Source organism: Arvicola amphibius, chromosome 12, assembly GCF_903992535.2.
Source record: "Arvicola amphibius chromosome 12, mArvAmp1.2, whole genome shotgun sequence".
NCBI lineage: Eukaryota > Metazoa > Chordata > Mammalia > Rodentia > Cricetidae > Arvicola > Arvicola amphibius.
In genome coordinates this window covers 56,232,232-56,252,916 of record NC_052058.2, presented here as the reverse complement: position 1 = coordinate 56,252,916, position 20,685 = coordinate 56,232,232, and the positions used below count along the sequence as shown (strand labels likewise).

Below are 20,685 nucleotides of genomic sequence, written 5' to 3'. Positions count from 1 at the left end.
GGTCAGTATAGATAAAATATTTTTCCAAATCTTTTGATAAGCAGCTAGTTGAATTCACATACATTGTACCCACAGGTATGAAGGACCAACTGTGCTCTCTCTCTTCATTATGTAATCCCTGTGCCACAGACAACACAGTACTCAGAAATGAATGGGATGCTATACATGGCATGTATGCATGCTTTCTGACTATTTAAAATGCCCACAGAATGTAAGAACAGAGAGAGAAGAGGGGCAATAACTAAGACGTAAACTAGGGGATCATGTCCATAACTACCTACCAATTTCCATTTGTAATCTGCACGGGAAAATATATCTGCAATATCAAACAGGCTCAAAAACATAAGGAATGAATGAAAAAGATAGATCTTACGCCACTCTTCAATTAAGTTCTAAGGAAAGCTGAAATAAATAGCAAAATATGGATCCATAATTCCTTATTATTTATTCTCCTCTTACAAAAGACAACTTGGACAAATAAATATAAAATGGTATATGTCATATTTAGAAATGGCCGAAGACACATTTTCTTGGTATTCCTCACCAGAATACACTAATAAAATCTTCAAAGACACATTCATCTTTCCTATCACCCACTTTTTTTGTCTTAAGAAAAAGTCAATTATTTCTCCACAATTTTTAACAATGAATTATCAAAATAAGTGATCTAACACTACTCAGAGAAAGACATTTAAATGAAAAGTTTTAAAAATACATGTGTGTACACACACAATATGATGTTGCCCAGAAACTCAAACTAATGAATAATACAAGATTAATTTCCTAGGTAGCACATCACAACTCTCCCTAAATGTGAATAACCACCAGAAAGCCCAAAGCCAAGAGCCAACATAGTACATCAACATGCAGTCAGAATCCTATGAGAGTCACAAAACATCAGGGCTCAGCAGTGGAGTTGACAATTCAGTCTCTTCACAGTGGGAGACGATGCTTCCTGATAGATGCAGGTCATGTCCCCTCCTGAGACACAGATACATCACTGCTGCTGAGGTCACAATTTGGGGCAATTTAGGAATCCAAATTTAGCTCGAGCATGTATCTCCAGTAGGAAATTGAAGACAGACAGTATAAACGGGAGTTGAGTGGAACCTGCCTGCAGTGCTCTTTTATTTCCCTTTAAGGCTACAGAAAATCTGACCATATGCAAGGAAATTAATTCTCATCATAAAAATATCCCTACAATTGCCAAGGTGTCCAGTCAGGTTCCACACGCTGTATGCTGTACCACATTCTATTCCGAGGGTGTATTTTGTGAGTCCGCAGGGTTAGGATCAATTCTTTCTGGAAATATTAGCTTCTCACAAACTGCTTCCTTGATTGGTAAATATTGTGATATTTCGTTAGGTTCCGTGAAGAGGGAAGGTGGAACATGCTAGGGAAAACACAAAATCCTATTAGTATATTCTTAGTTTTCTTTTTTTGTTTAGTTTTGGTTTGTCAAGACAGTGTTTTTCTGTAGCTATGGAGCAGGTCCTGGAACTAGCTCTTGTAGACCAGGCTGGCCTTGAAGTCACAAAGATCCACCTGCCTCTGCCTCCTAAGTACTGGGATTAAAAGGCGTGTGTCACCACCACCTGGCAACTTACTAGTATATTCTTAAGAGTTGGTCTAGACAATTTCTGAAATCTTATAGTTCAAACATTTACAAAGGATGCCAATTTCAAAATCAGGGACATCACATACATATAAGGAGCATCATTAAGTGCTCCCCCAAATAACAGGTATTTGTCAGCCGGGCCATGATGGCACATGCCTTTAATCCCAGCACTCGGGAGGCAGAGGCAGGCAGATCTCTGAGAGTTCAAAGCTAGGTTGGTCTACAGAGAAAGTTCCAGGAAAGGTTCCAAAGCTACAGAGAAACCCTGTCTTGGAAAACCAAAACCAACCAACCAAACCAGGTATCTGTCATTACTGAATCACTGTGTTGTGAATGATCTTCGGGGAACTCGGGGTCATGTAATTTACAGTGAGTGCTACCGTAAGTACTGAAAGAATGACAGACTTTGACCAAATCCTTCCCTGGTTCCTGTTGAGTAACTTGAAAGACAAGTCTTGAATAAAGAGTCCAATTCATAGTCTATGACAGAAGCTAGTAATTATTCTAACCCAAGTGTACTCTGTATTCAGACAGAAGCAAGTACTACTGGTAAAAAAAAAAAAGAAAAAGAAAAAAAATACTAAGTTTGTAGAAAGGCACTACCTTCTAAGTCACTCACTACAAAATCCAAGTACTAAGTAAGGGTTTCACAAGTAAAATATATGGGAAAATTATGCCAGAATACACAAGCCAGGGTACAGAATGACCACAGTTTCTGGAAGAAAAAAGAATGTGTAAAAATATATACATACAGCTGGGCGGTGATGGCATATACCTTTAATCCCAGCACTCAAGAGGCAGAGGCAGGCAGCTCTCTGTGAGTTCAAGACCAATTTGGTCTACAGAGCCAAGTTCCAGGACAGTTAGGGCTGTTAAACAGAGAAACCATGTCTCGAAAAACCAATGCATGCGCGCACACGCGCGCGCGCGTGTGTGTGTGTGTGTGTGTGTGTGTGTGTGTGTGTGTGTATGTATATATATATATATATATATATATATATACACACACATATAAATAACATACAGACTGAGCAAGTTATATTTATATATTAAGAAACCCGCACATACAAGAACTACAAAAAAAAAAAAAAAAGGCCATGAATTTGAAAGAGTAAGGGGAGGAGGACAGAAAGGAGAAATTTATGGAACTATATAGAATAATCACAAAAAATAAAAAAAAATATTTTAAAAAAAATTCTAGACTGGTAAGGTGTTAAGTTAGAGGAACATCCAGTGGCACCAGCTGCAGCTATGGGACTCAGATCATGGCATCTCTGGGTCTCAGTTTCTTCAGAACAAACAGTGGAGATCAGATGAAAGACAGCTAAGAGACCCAAAAACTCCAAATGCCCGGGTACCCAAGACCAGCTCAGAAGATGCCCTCAGCATGAGGGCATTTACAGATGTAAATTTAAATGAACAGGATTAGTGGGGATGCCAGATTTAAAATGAATCATTAAAACTCAAGTATTTACCATTAAATTAGCAATTTTGCTCTCTCGTGATGTATATTCTCGTAACATGTAGGTCTTGTCAGCCTATGTTTAAAAATAAAAAAAATTGCCATATATTTATATACTGATTTTACAAATTCCTTTCTATAAAACAGACTGTCTACATTTTAGGACAGGTTGTAAGAGAAGCATGAATTCTGATAAAAGCATTTGGCTCTACACTGAGAAACATTTTTAATTATCAAAAAGAATTCTGAAATACTATTTCCTATCCTTATAAATACAGCAACTCCAGATATACACAGGTAAGCAGACTTGATTATTACCATGCTAACATACAGGCACACAAAGGCTGCCCTTTGATAAGACATATCTATGTACAAAAAAAATATAGATACACATACTTACAGGCTTTGGGTTTTAAATGAAATCTTTTTTAAGCTATCTTATATTTTCACTGGCTTCATCATTTCCAAAAACAACTAAATTTTTTTCTTTTTTTAAATTCTTTTCCTAGTCCCACAAACATTTTGCCAAATTCCTTACTTTACCAGAGGCAGGTAGACCTCTGAGTTCAAGACCAGCCTGGTCTTCATAACAAGTCCCAGAGCCAAAGCCAACAATTACAGAGTGAAATACCCTGACCCAAAAAAACAAGACAACAAAACAAAGTTATATCACTGGTATAGTACATCCAGGAAGCACTGGAGGGCAGCTAGGTAAGATAGCACATGCCTGTTGCCACGGTACTTGGAAGTCTGAGGCAGGGAGTTTAAGGCCAGCCTGAGCTATACAATAAAACGCTGGGTGGGTCTACAGGGAAGCCACTCCTGATGGTGCACGTTCATAATCTCAGCATTTGGAGGGTGGCGCACGCCTTTAATCCCAGCATTTGGGAGGCAGAGGCAGACAGACCTCTGAGTTTGAGGTCAGCCTGGTCTATACAGTGCCAGGACAACCAGGTCTCAAAAAACAAAACAAAACAAAACAAATAAAATAAAAATAGAAACCCAGCCTTTTGTAGTCAGTTTTTCCCATTTAAGACTTTCACAGTTAGGTTAAAAGAACTGCATTTTGGGGCTGGAGAGATGGCTCAGTGGTTAAGAGCATTGACTGTTCTTCCAAAGGACCCGGGTTCAATTCCCAGCACCCACATGGCAGCTCACAACTGTCTGTAACTCCAAGATCTGACACCCTCACATAGGCATATATGTAGGCAAAACACCAATGCACATAAAATAAAAGAACTGCATTTTGCCAAGAGGCAGGCAGATAACTGAGTTTGAGGGCAGCCTGATCTAAGGAGCAACAGTAAGCTCTAGGATAGCCAAAGATATAGTAAGATCCTATCTTTAAAAAAAAAAAAAAGGAAGGAAGGAGGGAAAAGAAAAGTAAGATTAATTTTCTTTTAGGATAACATTTTTTCAATATAGGAACCTACAAAATTATACTCCTTTAAGGTTTCAGTCTTTTATATCAATAAAAAAAAGAAAAAAATTAATGCTCACCATAAAAAATAAAAAAGTTTAAATAAGAAAAATAAAATATCAGTCATAGCTACTTCTGATAACAGAGCCATTCCCATTTCAAAGCCTCTGTACAAAAGTCTTAAATAGGGTCACACTGAACTTTAAAAATTCACTGAGATGGGTACCTTTCCAAAGTAGCTCAATTTAATTCTTTACCGTTAATGTTGATGGGCATGTATTTTTCTGCTACTACTATATGGATACAAACAGCTTAATCAAATTTATTAAGTTCCTTCAAGCTGTGAATGTTCAAGTATATACAACTCTGATCAACTACATGATAAATATAAATTATTGTGTAATAGAACCTTGTAGGATAAATTTATAAAATTAAGTATAAACATAGTATTTTTGAGATTTAAATTTCACTACAAGAAAAATGTAATTAATACTTTGGCTTTCTTATACAAAGGGAAACAGCCATCAGATGTGGTAAGGCATGCCTTTGATCCCAGCAGAGGTAGGCAGTTCTAAGAGACCAGCCTGATATACAACACACTGAGTTCTAGGGCTACATAACAGAGGAAGAAGGAGAGAGAAAGAGAGAAAAGAGAGAGAGAGAAAAAGAGGCCAATCGCATTGTACTGTTGCAAGGGGAAAACAAAATGTCTAATTCTTCATCCTGTGTGATCCCAATTCTGAATTTAAATATTCAGGAATGACAAGCTGTTCTAAAGATATTGGACAATTCTTAGGACTCAATTTAAACTCACCCATCCTTCTTTTTAACACTGTTTAAACCTGTTACTTCAGACAGAAGAAAGCACTTTCCGCCTTTAGAATAACTACCAAATGATCATGTGATACAAACTTCAGGAGGCAGCTTACGTGGGATTTCTAACATCAGGACATTCTATAGTAATACTAGCGATAAAGGTTACAAGCTAAGGAGCAGCTTTCACAAAACTTTTGGACAAAGCATCACTCATACCCAGAAAGAGTTTTTAATAAAACATTTTTGATTACCAGAACTTTAAAAAAAAAAAAGAAAAAGGACACAGTTTGACAATAACATGTAGTCAGTAAACTTAAAACACTCAAGTTTTGGGTTAATGGGTGATCATTTAACAAGAATCATTACTTAATCTCAAAAGCTAAGTGAGCACAAAACATAAACAGGCTCGATTATCAGTTAGTGAACTCATTAGATGAGTGTCCGTACCTCATGGTAAAGCCTTGTGTCATTCATTCTGATAAGCACCCCATCAATTCTCAAGAAAAACCGCAACAGCAGAAAAAAGCTGGAAGGCATTACTCTCTAGGGGAATAAAAATAGTACATTAAAATGTTAATGAAAATTAATACTTTATTTCTTTATGAAAAGAAAAAAAGAGAATCACTGAAAGAAAGCTATAAAGATGCTCCCTGGTATATGGCTACATCCTAAAAGCCTTCGAAAATATCTATCCAAGATGCTCTTAAACAGATCTGACCCATTTGATACTACAGCTCAGCAATGCAAGGACAGAGCAAGTGTCACGTGTCTCCAGTCACACAGCTCTATCTCTATGGACTGCCCAGAATCAAGAGCATCATACCACACATGGTGACATGGAAAAGGTAAAATTGAAAAACCCGAAACAGAGTTAAGAATGAGTGTTTATCACTTTTTCAACATAAAGCCAAATAATGGTAAGATGAAGCATTCCAAATCAGGGACCAACTAGACAAAGGTGCTCTGCCTTAGCTCCACCTGGCCTCACAGCCTTTAGCAGATTATTTACCATGGTTTGTCTCTCCAATTCACAACCATCAGTAACTCCAGTTCCAGGGGATGCAATACCCTTTCTGACTTTCAAGAGCACCAGGCAAGCAGGTGGTGCATGAGAACAAAACATTCATACACATAAAATAAATCTAAAAATAAGTAAGGCATCCAACAGGCTACCTGCAGACCCTAGAAATAACGTTTTTTAGCTACAGTTTTCATTCATTTAAGCTAAATAAGATAACCTATAAAGTAGCCAGGCAAGTATAATTTTAAAAAAACTAGGGCTGGAAAGATGGCTCAGCGGTTAAGAGCACTGCCTGCTCTTCCAAAGGTCCTGAGTTCAATTCCCAGCAACCACATGGTGGCTCACAACCATCTGTAATGAGATCTGGTGCCCTCTTCTGGCCTGCAGGCATACATGCAGACAGAATACTGAGAATACTGTACACATAATAAATAAATCTTTTAAAAAGAAAAAAAAACCTAATATATCCTTATTTTTCATAAATTTCATAAAAGCTATTAACTAAGATGGTTAGACACAAAAGAAATTTTACATGCTACAATGCTATGAACAGAAGAATGATCAATTTAACAATCACAATACTCACAATTTTCACACTCAGGCTGGACACTCCATGATCATGTAATTCATCTTCAAACAAGAGAACTTCTTCAAAAAATTTAATCTGCTCTCTGGCTTTCAATTTCTCTGTATCTATATGATCTGTTGTGGGTACAACCTGGAATGAACAATTTTAAATGGAGTTTTAGTATAAAGAGCTAGAGTTGCAAGAAAAATTTACCATATTCTCTGCATAACAACATACAGCATACAGTTCTAAATTTGGATGTAATTAGTAGACACTGAAAGATTAGAATCTGGGCCAGGTGGTGGTGGTGGTGCACCTCTTTAATCCCAGCACTCGGGAGACAGAGGCAGGTAGATCACTGTAAATTCAAGGCCTGCCTGGTCTACAAGAGCTAGTTCCAGGACAGGTACCAAAGCTACACAGAGAAACCCTGTCACGAAAAACAAAAACAAAAAACAAACAAACAAAAAAGATTAGACTTTGCCTCCACTTTGAAACTCTGAAAAACACTACAGATAACTAGTATTCATTTCCTATCAGAGTCCAACTGTACCATCTTCCAGAATATATTTAAGTATTCTGTTGTGAAGATGAAAAAATCATCAACTGAAAATCAGCATAATAGCTACAGCTATAAGAGGTAAGCGCAATTTATACTTGCATATACTCATTCGGGACTATTAAAATGGCACGTGTACCTTAGGAGTTGGGAAATTCGGTTCCTGAAGCAGAAGCATGACAACCTGTGCTCAATTCCCAGAATACAAAGAAAAAGCATGGAGTGGAGGCTCCTGGTAACTCAATGATGTTAATGTAGTTAACCCTTATAAACTATATATACTTAAATTGTTTTGCTTGTTTTAAAGCATTAATATGCTAGGTAGGATATACATGATGACACTATGTTGATAGTCACACACCCAAATATTTTTTAAACATATTTTTTTGTTGATCCTTTTGGAAGCTCACATCATGCACACTCTTATACATACAAGGCTTTTGAACAGTTGTTTTAAGATTTTGTGTGTGTGTGTGTGTGTGTGTGTGTGTGTGTGCAGGCCAGAAGAGGACATCAGGTATCTCGAGGAACTTAGGTTATAGAGAGCTGTGAGCCACTATGTGGGTGCTAGAAGCCAAACCTGGTCCTCTGCAAGAACAAGTGTTCTTAATCACTGAGCCGTCTCTCCAGCCCCTGAGGAGTGTTATGAGGAAGACTTTGGAATTTAAAATGTCAACAAATATTATGCATACAAATTAAAAATAACAAAGGCTGGGCAATGGTAGTGTACACTTTTAATTCCAACACTCAGAAGGCGGAGGCAGGAGGATCTCTAGGAGTTTGAGGCCAGTCTGGTCTACAGAGCAAGTTCCAGGACAGCCAAGTCAACACAGAAACTATTTTAAACTCCCCACCAAATAAAAATAACAAAAAAAACTTCATAAATTCCTATGGAATTGATCTACATATAACAAATGAACAAAACAGTAAGTCATGGGCAGTGTGTTATCCAAATCATAGTTTAAATACTTCGTCTACAAAATGAAGATACTGGACCTACCTTACAACGTTAGTTATTTTGAACACTAAAGAACAAAATTCTAATAATTTACCTAAAAACTTTTCCACCTAAACAGGTTGTTTTTAGATTTACTTTATATGTATGAGTGTTTGGCTTGCATGTATGTGTGGTACCACATGCATTCCTGGTACTCACAAGTGTCAGATCTCTTGAACTAGAGTTAAAGATGGTTGTGAGCCACCAAGTGAGTGCTGGGAAATGAATCTGGGTCCTCTGCAAGAACAGTAAGTGCTCTTAACTGGTGAGCCATCTCTACAGCCTCAGTCACCCCACTAAAACAACAGAAAACCACATTCATCAACTTTAGACCATAAAGCATTCTGCCACTCCTGTATTTCAATAAACAGTCACCTGCTACCTGAGACTCTATTGAGGTCTTCACTGTGTTAGAGGCACTGCATTAAATACTTTACACATGGGATCTGCCCTGCAACTGTTAGTGTCCATTTATCAAAATGAGACTTTGCAAAAGATCAAACTGTGGGCAGTTGACTCAGTGGGCAAAGCCTGTCTTAGAATCCCCAAATCTACATAAGCCAGACAAAATAGTACACGTCTGCAGTGCTGGGCCTCCTAGGGGTAGGGACAGGAGGATTCCCAGAAGCTCGCTGGACACAGAGCCTAGTAGACATCACATCAGCAAAAAAATAAAACCAACCAACAAAATAAAATAGAAAACCTGTCTCAAGCAAGATGAAAGACAAGAACCCATACCCAACCATGTCCTAACCTACACTGTGGCATATGTATATCTCTGACACTGACACACACACACACACGAGAGAGAGAGAGAGAGAGAGAGAGAGAGATGAGAGAGAGAGATGAGGAGAGAGAGAGAGAGAGAGAGAGAGAGAGAGAGAGAGAGAGAGAGAGAGAGAGAGAGAGAGAGAGAATTGCTTTGCCAAGCTGGTGAATGATGATTTGAACCAAAGCATATATTCTGACAAAGCCTGAGTACATCACTCATCACTACCAGGGTGGGAGATCACACTGACACTCCTCAGTAACACCGTAGCAGAAATTATATCATAGGTGAATGTGTTGGTAAGAGAATACTGAGACACACAGTTCTGGCTCCTCCTATCAGGCTCCATCTCTGTTGCCTTGGTTCTTGCTATATTTACTGCTAATGCACCTTTTCCTAAGTGAATCCATAAAGCAATCATCACTATTGCATGAGGTTTTAAAAAAACTCCAATTTCCTCATTACTGGCAACAAAGTATCAAATGACCTCAGCTCTCTGCAAACTTCAATCAGAGGCACAGAGACTACAGTCTGCAGAGTTCTCAAAAATAAAAAAAAAAAAAAAAAAAAAAACACCCCACTCTCTCACTGGACTATACAATGGCACACAGCAAAAGTTTAAGGTATGTCTGATGAAATGAATAAATAAGTAAACATATATTTTCTCAAAAATTTTGTTTCTGTACTGGAAGCACACATAAAAGTCTGGAGAAAGAGAAACTAAGGATTAGTTTCAGACAGCACGGTGGCACACATCTTTAATCTCAGCACTCAAGAGGAAAAAGGCAAGCTATAAGACCTTAAAATGTAGCTAGCAGAGACCTTCCAACTCCACCTTCTCAGTGTCCTTGCCACCAAGTGAAGCTCTTGAGCAAGATTACACCGACGCAGCTCAGCACTAACACAACACATTAAAAAGCTGAACTATTCGGGGCTGGAGAAATGGCTCAGCGGGTAAGAGCACTGCCTGCTCTTCCAAAGGTCCTAAGTTCAATTCCCGGCAACCACATGGTGGCTCACAACCATCTGTAATGAGGTCTAGTGCCCTCTTCTGGCCTGAGGCACACACACTGACAGAATATTGTATACATAATAAATAAATAAATATTTATAAAAAAAAAAAAAAGCTGAACTATTCATGTAAAAATTCTGCAATGGGTAAGCATTACTGTTTTTTCAATTTAGTAACGAGGTGAATTGATGAAATAAGTTACCTAAAGGGCCAGTGTGGTGGTGCATGACTTTGATCCCAGTACAGGGGTGGTAGAGAAAGGCAAACCTTTCAGTTCAAGGCCAAACTGGACTACACAGAAAGCTCCAGGCCATTCAAAGGAAAGAAAAAAGTAACTCATCGAAAATCATACCAGACAGCTGGCGGGGGTGGTGCAAGCCTTTAATGCCAGCATTTGGGAGGCATAGACAGGCAGATCTCTGGGCATTTGAGGCCAACCTGGTCTAAAAGTGAGTTCTAGGACAGCTAGGACTGATGCACAGGAAAACCCTGCCTCGAAAAAGCCAAAACAAATAAATCATACCAAATTTATGCTCATTGAAAGCAGGATATGTTTTCTGTTCAACAGTTCTGTTTGTTCCCATGTAAAACTCTAAGCTCCTAGCTAGCCACTTCTAAACCACCCAACAATGCATTACCAAGGACAGATGCTTAACTTGATACTGCTAACACCAAGGCAAAATAATGTTTTAAAGAACATTGTTTCTAAACCGGGCAGTGGTGGCACATGCCTTTAATCCCAGCACTTGGGAGGCAGAGGCAGGCGATCTGTGAGTTCGAGGCCAGCCTGGTCTACAAGAGCTAGTTCCAGGACAGGCTCCAAAGCCACAGAGAAACCCTGTCTTGAAAAACCAAAGGAAAAAAATAAATAAATAAAAAAACATCGTTTCTAGGCGGGTTCTGGTGCATACCTATAGTTCCAGATGCTCAGGAGGCCCAGACAGCAGTGCCTGAGTCCAAAAGTTCAATGCCAACCTCATGAGATTCCATCTCAAAAAAAAAAAAGAAAGAAAAAGAAAGGAAGGAAGGAAGGAAGGAAGGAAGGAAGGAAGGATGAAGGAAGAAAAGAAAAAAGAAAATTGGCTATATCTTGCTATATCCTTCTTTTATTTTTCACTAATAATTAATAAAACTAAACCCCTCATATTATGTTCTAAAGCCTGCCACAACTAAAAATAATCAGGATGAAAGCAGTAGGAAAAATAATAACCATAACTACATAACTAAAAGATCTAGTGCTGAGATTATCCAAAAAAATTAATGATTCATAAAAGCAGAAAATTCAAATTTACCTTTAACTTAAGAGATTCTCCAAGTAACGTTCCTTTATAATCTGTTGTATAGGTCCAATCATAAGGTTTAATAACTTCTTTGGAGTGTTCACCCTCCGTCCTCAAATACCAAAACAAAAATGATGAGATTTAGAATATACATTATCAGTATTCTTATACACACCAATTTACACCATGTATTGTAATATAAATACCCTACTCATACACATACAATATAAAACATTCTATATTAAAAGCAAACACTGCATTCACTAGCATAAAACCTTCCTGTTTTCTGAACATTTAACTGTTGTCAGTGCTGAAGTAGCCTTTCTAGGTTGTCTTACACCGCCAAAGACATGACTTACATTTCTCTAAATGCAAATAATTGCTAATTTAACTAGCAAAAAACAAAAACTAAACATTTTTCTTAAGTTTTAATACTCCACAAATATTCAATAAAATTTACGAGAAAATGTTTTTCTTCAAAAGCAGGAACATTAAAATACAATGGGCTGACTGGATGAAAGGACACCTATATAGCTCAGCTCAAATGGATTTCAACTTAAATATTCAAACAGTGGCAAAACCTTTGCTTTATGGCTCAGAAAAATAAGCTTTAGGATAATACAGTTTTAAATTTTAATTCTAATAAAACACACATATCTTACTGAGCACTTCTCTTTATGTTTGACCGGTGACAACCCCGACTCTCACCTACTTTCCTGCCACTCCTCCGCACAAGCTACTTTCAGCATGCCTTGGTAGTTGTTTACACATCTTAGTGCATCTGTAGCATTGAACTCAATTCCAAAGCCAGAGACATGCTGGATCCTTAGAACATTGTCTCCAAACATCATTTCAGGGAGGGAAGGCATATGCAGTTCATCAGCTAACCTACACATAAGCAAAGATCAGGGGATTATTTTAATTTTTTTATTTATCATTTTATATACCTATCCCAGTTCCCACTCCCTTCCCTTCCCCCCACTCACTCCTCAGAGAGGCTGAGGCCAGGGGAGATTATTTTCTCTTCACCCCAACCCAATTCTGATTTACAGAAGCGTTCACTAGTACATGACTTAATAATCATGTTTAAAACAAATCTGTAAATCGCTTTCATCACCTACTTGTCCGATCTTTATGGCACTACACTAGGTAAGAGACAGCAGTGACACACGAAGACAGTGAGGACACTGGTAGGGCTGCTGCGTTAAAGATAAGATCTACTCCAGTTTCACTACTTGCAAAATTTGATCCTCAAAACCATTCTGCGAGCTGAGGAAAGCCCAGGAAGTTCCAGAGTACTTTTGTACTCTTGCTAGTATAATACCAGTCCTTTATATCTAATGTGCTAGACCACATGCTTCACACATGCCTCGGACAACTGCACTATAAACAAAAAAGCCAGCATCACAAATTAGTAACACAGATGTGTTTGCCAGTATGAATGGTACTGCTATTGTTATTTTGACACTTGAAAAGCTATCAAGAAAAATTTAGATTTTTTTCGTTATTATTGTGTAAATTGAGGCTTCTGGTTTAAAAAAAGAAAAAAGTTGGCCTAACAACACATGGCCTACTTTGCCATACAGCACCACCTGGTTGATGCTAAGAATAAGTTGCCAGCCTCTAAGTTGGGGCATGAGCTGTCCAATTTGTTGGTCCTTAAGAAAACTGGGTTTGATGATGGGGATACCCACAGAAACAGCTGACCTGAGCTAGTGGGAGCTCACTGATTCTGGACTGACAGCAGGGGAACCTGCATAGGTCCCAACTAGGCCCTCTGAATGTGGGTGACAATTATGTGGCTGGGGCAGTCTGTGGGGACACTGGCAGTAGGACCAAGATTTATCCCTAGTGCTTGAACTAGCTTTTTGGAGTCCATTCTCTTTGGAAGGAAACCTTTCTTATCCTAGATATAGGGGGGAGGGCCTCAAAGTAATGTGTCAGACTTTGTTGACTCCCTATGGAAAGCCTTACCCTTTCTGAGGAGTAGATGGGGGGTGGAAATTGGGGGGAGTGGGAGGAGGGAGAAGGAAATGAGATTGGTATATAAAATGAAAAAAGACTGTTTTAAAAAGTAAAGAAAGAAAACTGGGTTTGACAACTATGAACTACAACCAACAAGGAACAAGGAATGCAAGGATCCAGTAGTGGCATATATCTTGCTGATACCAACAGCTCTCTAATCGGCCACTCCACAGAGGAAATCATAAAGTGTACTGAAAACCTTGCCAACTACCTGGGGCTAGTGAGGCTATGGTTGTTAGAGAACTACGACCACTGGTACTTTACTAAGCCAGCATGATGCCTATAATACACACTCACACACACCACCACAACCAACAACAGCTAAAGAAAAAGAGGTCATGAATTTGAGAGAGCAAGTGGAGGATTACATGGAAGGAGCTGGCCAAAGGGGAGGGCAAAAATGATGTAATTATAGTTACTTTCAATAAATAAATATATTAGTTTTTTTTTAAAGCTGGGTTTATAAGTCCCAGTTAAAAGATTTCTTTTTGTTTTTCGATGCCTGAGGTTGAACTCAGAACCTTGCACATGCTAGGCACAGGATCACCTAACTGCAACCCTAGCTTCTGTCACACTAAGTGACAATTACTTATTCACTTCTGGAAACCAAAGCTGCACTGCCATACTCTATGACCCAATCACCTTGGTTACAACCTGAACTGGCAATTCAGGGATGAAAGTTCAACAACTCAACCAGAGGCAATTATCCAGGTGCTGGCTAGAAACCCTGGAAACTTGGCCCAATATGCTTATTCTGGGTTGAATAATGACCAGTCATTACCGTGATTATCTCTATTTTGAAGTCTGAGTGAACAAGCAGCAAGTTCAAGAGACACAGCGTGAAACAGAAGAGAAGTTGCTAAGTAACAGAGAGAGGAGCAGAAAGGGAGCAGGTCAAATAGAAGGAGCAAAATTAGTAAAGTCTTCCACAGAAACTGTCCAAGTTCTTTTAGACAGACAGATGGACAGGCTTTATAGAGTAGACAAATGTGTATATCTCACTGTTTCAGAACTGATCTCTAACATCCCACCTAAAATAATGTCTCCTACACAGTTACCTCGCTTTGTTTTTTATTTATCACTCACTACTAGTTGGCATTATAAAATACACAGTATGTGAGTATATAAAAAATACATTAACATATATTATATATGTGTGTGTATGTATATATAAAATTACATTCCTACCACTTCAAAAGACAACAGGTCTCACTGAGGTGTGGTGGTACACATCTTTAGTCCTAGCACTAGGACTAAGCAGACAGAGGTAGAAGCAGATCTCTGTGAAAAGAAGCCAGTCTGGTTTACATAACACGTTCTAGACCAACCAGAGCTACAACTGAGACCCTTTCTCAAAACAAAAACAAAAAACACCATAAATGTGGGCATGGTGGTGCATACCTTTAATTCCAGCACTCAGGAGCCATTGGCAGGGAGATAACTGTAACTTTGAGACCAGCTTGATCCACATAGTGAGTTCTGGACCAGCCAGGAATATAATAAGATCTTGTCTAAAAACAAGCGAACAAAACCTGCAGACTTCTATCTCTCTCACACAATCTGAAAATACAACTAACACAAAGGTTCTGAGCAAGTAAGTACATTTTCCAGAGACCCTATGAACCAAATCTTACTAATTTTAGAAACTTTTTAAAAAATGTTCCATAGATTGGTTATATATATATATATAGCAGAATTTACAATAAAGTATGCAGTATACAATTGGGTAACATTTTGCTCATCATGTTGACGACTTTCCTGGCTTCTGCTGAGCCAGTAATACAAGACAGAGCACATATATGAAGCGAGAGTAAAGAAAACAGAAGGGACTAGGTGGGAATAAAAGATCAGCAGGAATCCGAGAGGAACAAGAGTGTAGCGTAAGTGTGAGTATGACTGAAACACATTATGTGCATGCAGGAAAATGTCATCATGAAACCCATTATGTAACAATGGTCTTATAGAAAGTCAAGAAAAGATCTATGCACACTTATAATCTTTCCAATAGTTTTAAATTTATTTCCAGTTAGACACACCAAACAAGTCTCAGTGTACATATTAAAATCAATTCATTTAAAAACCCTGTATGATCTTTATTAAAATAAGTTAGGTTTTAGAAGGAAGAAATACTGCTCCTTATGAGAAACATCTCATTTTAGGTCAAAGGCCCATAACAGTTCTCTTTTTTTTAAAGAGGGCGTTTAAATATCACCTAGACGATGACTTAATGCACTACACTCTCATGTTCTGCTGAACTTTGTGTTTTTACATGATATCTATACCAATAATAGCTACAAAGATAATTAAGACTCTGTCACCTGTAAGAAAAAAAAAACTCTTCTGGTAAAAATTTCAACTTCTTAGCAATTTCAAAGTTGGTGATAAAAAGAAAAGGAGGTAAAAACCAACACTCGCTTACAAGGCTCTCTAGGCCACTTACATCCACGCCAAGGCCACAATCAAGCAAACATTCTAAAAATTAATCAGATTTATACTGACTCAGGATAGCTATACAAAATAACCAAGCAGTGAAAAAGTAATACTGAATGCCCAATTAAAAATAAGTGGTTATTAGCTACCTATATGTAGGCAATGCTGGTGCACACCTTTATTCCCAGCACTCGGGAGACAGAGGCAGGTGAATCTCAGTTCAAAGCCAATCTGGTCTATATGAGCTAATTCCAGGACAGGCTTGATAGCTACAGCAAAACCCTGTCTCAAAAAACTAAAAAGTGGTAATATGTGGTGGGGGAGCAACTTTGGGTGGGGCAGGGTTTCTTGTAATCCTAATTTTCTGTAACTCACTCTGTAAACCAAGCTGGCCTCAAACACAATTTGCCTGCCTCTGCCTCCCAAGCGCTGGGATTAAAGGCCTGTGCCACCACCACCCAGCTGCTATATTTTCAATAAAAGGAAAAAAATAACATGATGGCCCAAGTCTTTAATCCCAGTACTCAGGGCAACAATTCAGAGAGAGACCCTGAATGTGCGGTGGCTCACACCTTTGGTTCCAGCACTCAGGAGGCAGAGACAAGCAGATCTCTTGTGTGTTAAGGCCAGTCTGGTTTATACAGTGAATTCCAGGACAGCCAGGACTATGCCAATCTCCTGTCTCAAAAAGCAAAAAACAATGAATCCACAAGAAATGGTTATACAAACTTGCTATCATAAGATGAAATATTATAAAACCATTAAAATATTTAGGAAAAAGGGAAAATGCTTAAGACATATTAGGACAAAAACTGGGCACGTCTGTCTACTTCACCTGTTGTGACTGCATGTTTTTAGGATGGCTAACAGTAAGATGGCATGTTTTCACCATAAAATTAGGTAAAATTTATTCTTTACTACTAGGGGATGGAAAATATTAAATACCTAAAAGATTAAATACAATAAAAGATTGATATCCACAAGAAGATTCTATAACTACTTTCTTGAATTTTACCAAATAGATAAATAACAAACATAATCCCACAGGTTTTACTCAATTTATCTGGAAAAATCTGGTAGTCCTAAAAATACTACAGTTACATATGTAAAAGAATCACAGCTATCTAAGTTGTGTCAAATACTCTGTTTTCCAGCTCTATCAACTGTGCTCTCTACTTGTAGTGCCTGTATTACAGGAACTAGGCTGGAGATTTAAACACATACACACAAAGACAGAGACACGGGGGACACCAGTCATCCTTGAAACAAGAATGCCAACTTTATTGTGTTCCAGGAAGCTTATATAGGGACCTTAACTGATAGCCACGCCCCAGCTCTTGGGATTTTCAACTGTAAAACCCACCAGAAACCACTCCTCTGCCATCAGGAACTCATGAGGGTCAGGTGCTCAGAGCAGCTGCAGGCACAGTAAAACAAGTTGTTTACTCCGTTCACTCCAGTGGGCAAAGGGTCTGAAGCAGGCAAAAAAACTCAAGGGGCCAGGGACTGCAGCCCCCAACACTTGCTAAAGGTAAAGGGTAACATCAGAAATGAGGTGTTTGGGCCTTTTTAGAATATTCTGGATTTATGGGCTAGAAAAGCAGTCCTGGGGTTAGAGCATTGCTGCTCTTGCAGAGAAGACTGGGTTCAGATCCCAGCACCATGGAGGCTTACTGCTATGATAACTCTCATTTCAGGGAATCCAGCTCCCCTCTTCTCAGGTACCAGGCCCACATAAATACACCAAACATACACATACAATAAAATAAATATATTAAAAACATTTTTAATTTAAAAATTTGAAACGATTTATGTTAAAAACCAGGGATTATTTTACATATGTAAATTTTAAAACTCTAAATAGGATCCTGCCATCACAGCTTCTCCATCAATTGGCCATCAAATCGAAGCAGTTAATCTTCATCCCTCCAATCGCTTTCTGGCCTCCTTTCCAGGCCTCCAGCCCTTCAATCCACCGTCTACAACACCTCCAAGAAACCTTCATTGCCAACCATAATGTCCTTTGCCAATCTGGGTAAAACTACACATGGTGGCTATCAGATAAAACCCAACTCTAGTACAAAACAGAACTCACTCTCCAATGACATGGAAGGCAATTCTCCAAGCATACTCTGCCAGGTCGCTCCCAAAACTTTGTCAAGATACAATTCGGGTATCCCCAAATATCTCAGAGCTGACTCTGACTGTGGGCTTTACTTGTCTACTCAGTCCCCAGACTTGAGCAAGATTCTGCCCAGGCAGGGCACGGGTGGTGGCGCACGCCTTTAATCCCTGCATCCAGAAGGCAGAGGCAGGAGGAGTTCTGTGTGTTCGAGGCCAGCCTGGTCTACAGAGTGAGATACGCCAGGGCTACACAGAGAGAAACCCGTCTTGAAAAACAAACAAGATTCTGTCCCGATACATTGACACCCCCCCCCACACACACACACACACATCTCAAATCGCCCTGTCTATAAACATCTTCATCCCCCAAAGGCACACAATTATAACGGTCTTTCACGAAACTGTGAACTCCTCGGGACTTTATCTTTCATCTTCCGTATCTCAAGAGCTTTTCACAATACCTGACTTGCTAAAAGGAAAAAAAAATGAAAACTAAAATCGCTCCGGGTCTTTATCTTCATCCTAAACAGTCACACAGTAAGGTAACGGTCTCGCAAACTCTGAAGTCTGGGGGACTTAATGGTTCAAGTTCCGACTCTCAAGAGCCCACCACACAAGCCCACAGGCCAGAGGCTGAACATAAATACCATCCTGCCATCGCCCCGAGGCAAACCGGTCGTCCACGCCCAGAAAGGTGGCGCAGGCTTAGGTAAGAAGATAGGAGGGGCGCGAGGGGGAGGAAAGGCAACCAAACAGCCGCGCTCAGTTCAACCCAGCGAAGCGACGGTTTCAGCGAGCAGAGATCGCGAACTGGAGACAGGACCATTTCCTAAAGGTGTCACTCAACGGTCGGCTCAGAGGGACCGAACCTGCGGCCCCGAGAACCGCGTGAAGCTGCACCCAGCCCGCTAGACGCTCCCCGCGGCCCGGCCCCGCAGCCTCACTTCTCCACATCCGCAGACTTCATGATGTGGGTCTTGGAGGCCGTCAGCTTCCAGGGCCCGAAGGAGAAGTCCTGGTGGCTGCTCTGGAAGCCGTGGATCATCATGGCAGAGCAGGTGCCGGCGGCAGCGGTCACGGCGCGGCCCTCGCTGAAGCGCGGCTCCCGGGTTTGTCCGTTACCATCCCGGCCCCGCCCCCTGCCGCCGCGCCGTGGGCCCGCCCTTCCGCCGTCTCTTCCGCCCCTATTGGTTTTTGCTTCCGGGGCCAGACGCAGGTTCTGCGTCACTCGCGTCTTACGTGAGGGCGCTGGGGCGGGGCTTAGAACGCCAGGGCGTTCTCACGGGCGCGTGCCTGGAAGCCTTTCGGTGACGTCATCCCAGAGCGGTTTGGGGAATACGTCTTTCTCGATCCAGAGCTCCAGGCTTCTGTGCCTGGACCAACTCCTTTTTTTCTTGTTTTATTTTGTTTGTTTTTGTTTGTTTTTTGAGATAGGGGTTCTCTATTCTGTCCTCGAACGAGCTTTCGTAGACTAGGCTGGCCTCGAACTCAAGAGACTCGCCTTCTTCTGCCTCCCGAGTGCTGGGATTAAAGGCTTGCGCCCCCGCCTGGCTCTCACCTACTTCTTACACGTGCCTCTAAGCAGCTCATCACTTCTTGCGTAATGGTAATGAGGACGTGCCCAATGCCCCTAGCGCTTAGGAGGTCCAGTGGCTCCACCGCGCATCTCCGTGGAAAAGCACTTAATTACCTTGCAAGCTGCCGAGGCCCTGTGTTCAGTTTTGTTTGTTTGTTTGTTTTTGTTTTTTCGAGACAGTTTCTCTATGTAAAGCCTGTCCTGGAACTCTGTAGACCAGGCTAGCCTCGAACTCCAGAGATCCGCCTGCCTCTGCCTGCCAAGTGTTGGGATTAAAGGAATGTGCCACCACCGCCCAGCCTCAACTCTTAGTACCACGAAGGGAGAGACAAATTTTCCTTAGGATATCCTAAGACTTTTCTACCTGCACCGGTGTAGTGGAAACAACGTTGGAAGCCTGGTGTTCCATCTATGCTTGCAGTGCAACTGTGTGCATCTTTGGCTAAAACATAATTATTTTAGGCTTCCTCCAAATGTGGAAGCATCATGTTAGAGCATCTCTCAAAACTGTTTCCCATCTCAATTCCAGCTGCCCCCTTATTCCTACTCATCTTGCACTCAACATTTCATCGACTCTTTCATCTACTCCGGAACCACTAAGCGTCCCCTCATGGTTTCTGACTCAGTTCCTGCCTTGGTTTCCTAGAGATGTAAACCAAATAAACCCTTTCCTCCTCAGAGATTTCTGTATGCATTTCTGATCTGTGAAGGCCCAAAACTGTGAGCCTATTTCTACCATGTCTGAGGATCAGAGAATTTCAGCTTGCTGGAAGTTGTTGCTATTCCACCCTGACCGAAGGTCAGAGAATTGGAACTTATTTCTATTCCTTCAAGGTTATAGTCAAACAAGAGATCAGAGAATTCTGCTCTCAAGGTTTAACAGGTGTGGCTTATATCCAGACCGTGTAATTCAGGTGTAGAGAAGTAGATCTGTTTCTACCTCAAAAGTCTAAGGATCCAACTAAGTCCTACTCCCTTTAATGGATTCCACCCAGGGAGTGGTTTGCT

At 40.2% G+C, this 20,685-nt stretch overlaps 1 protein-coding gene across 2 annotated transcripts; it reads right to left on the bottom strand.

Moving 5' to 3' along the window:
* Positions 1-422: 422 nt before the first annotated feature.
* On the bottom strand, positions 423-19,245 carry Tiprl (TOR signaling pathway regulator). Of its 2 annotated transcripts, none has more exons than XM_038349989.1 (7): positions 19,046-19,245; positions 12,231-12,410; positions 11,535-11,634; positions 6,924-7,055; positions 5,764-5,859; positions 3,094-3,156; positions 423-1,393 (listed from the first exon to the last, which is right to left on the bottom strand). In XM_038349989.1, the coding sequence occupies exons 1-7, from the start codon at positions 19,147-19,149 to the stop codon at positions 1,253-1,255; spliced, it is 816 nt and encodes a 271-aa protein (XP_038205917.1). In that variant the 5' UTR covers positions 19,150-19,245; the 3' UTR covers positions 423-1,252. The 2 variants fall into 2 exon arrangements, with proteins under 2 accessions (XP_038205917.1, XP_038205918.1); XM_038349990.1 differs by lacking the exon at positions 19,046-19,245 and adding an exon at positions 14,736-14,828.
* Between the last annotated feature and the right edge of the window lie 1,440 nt (positions 19,246-20,685).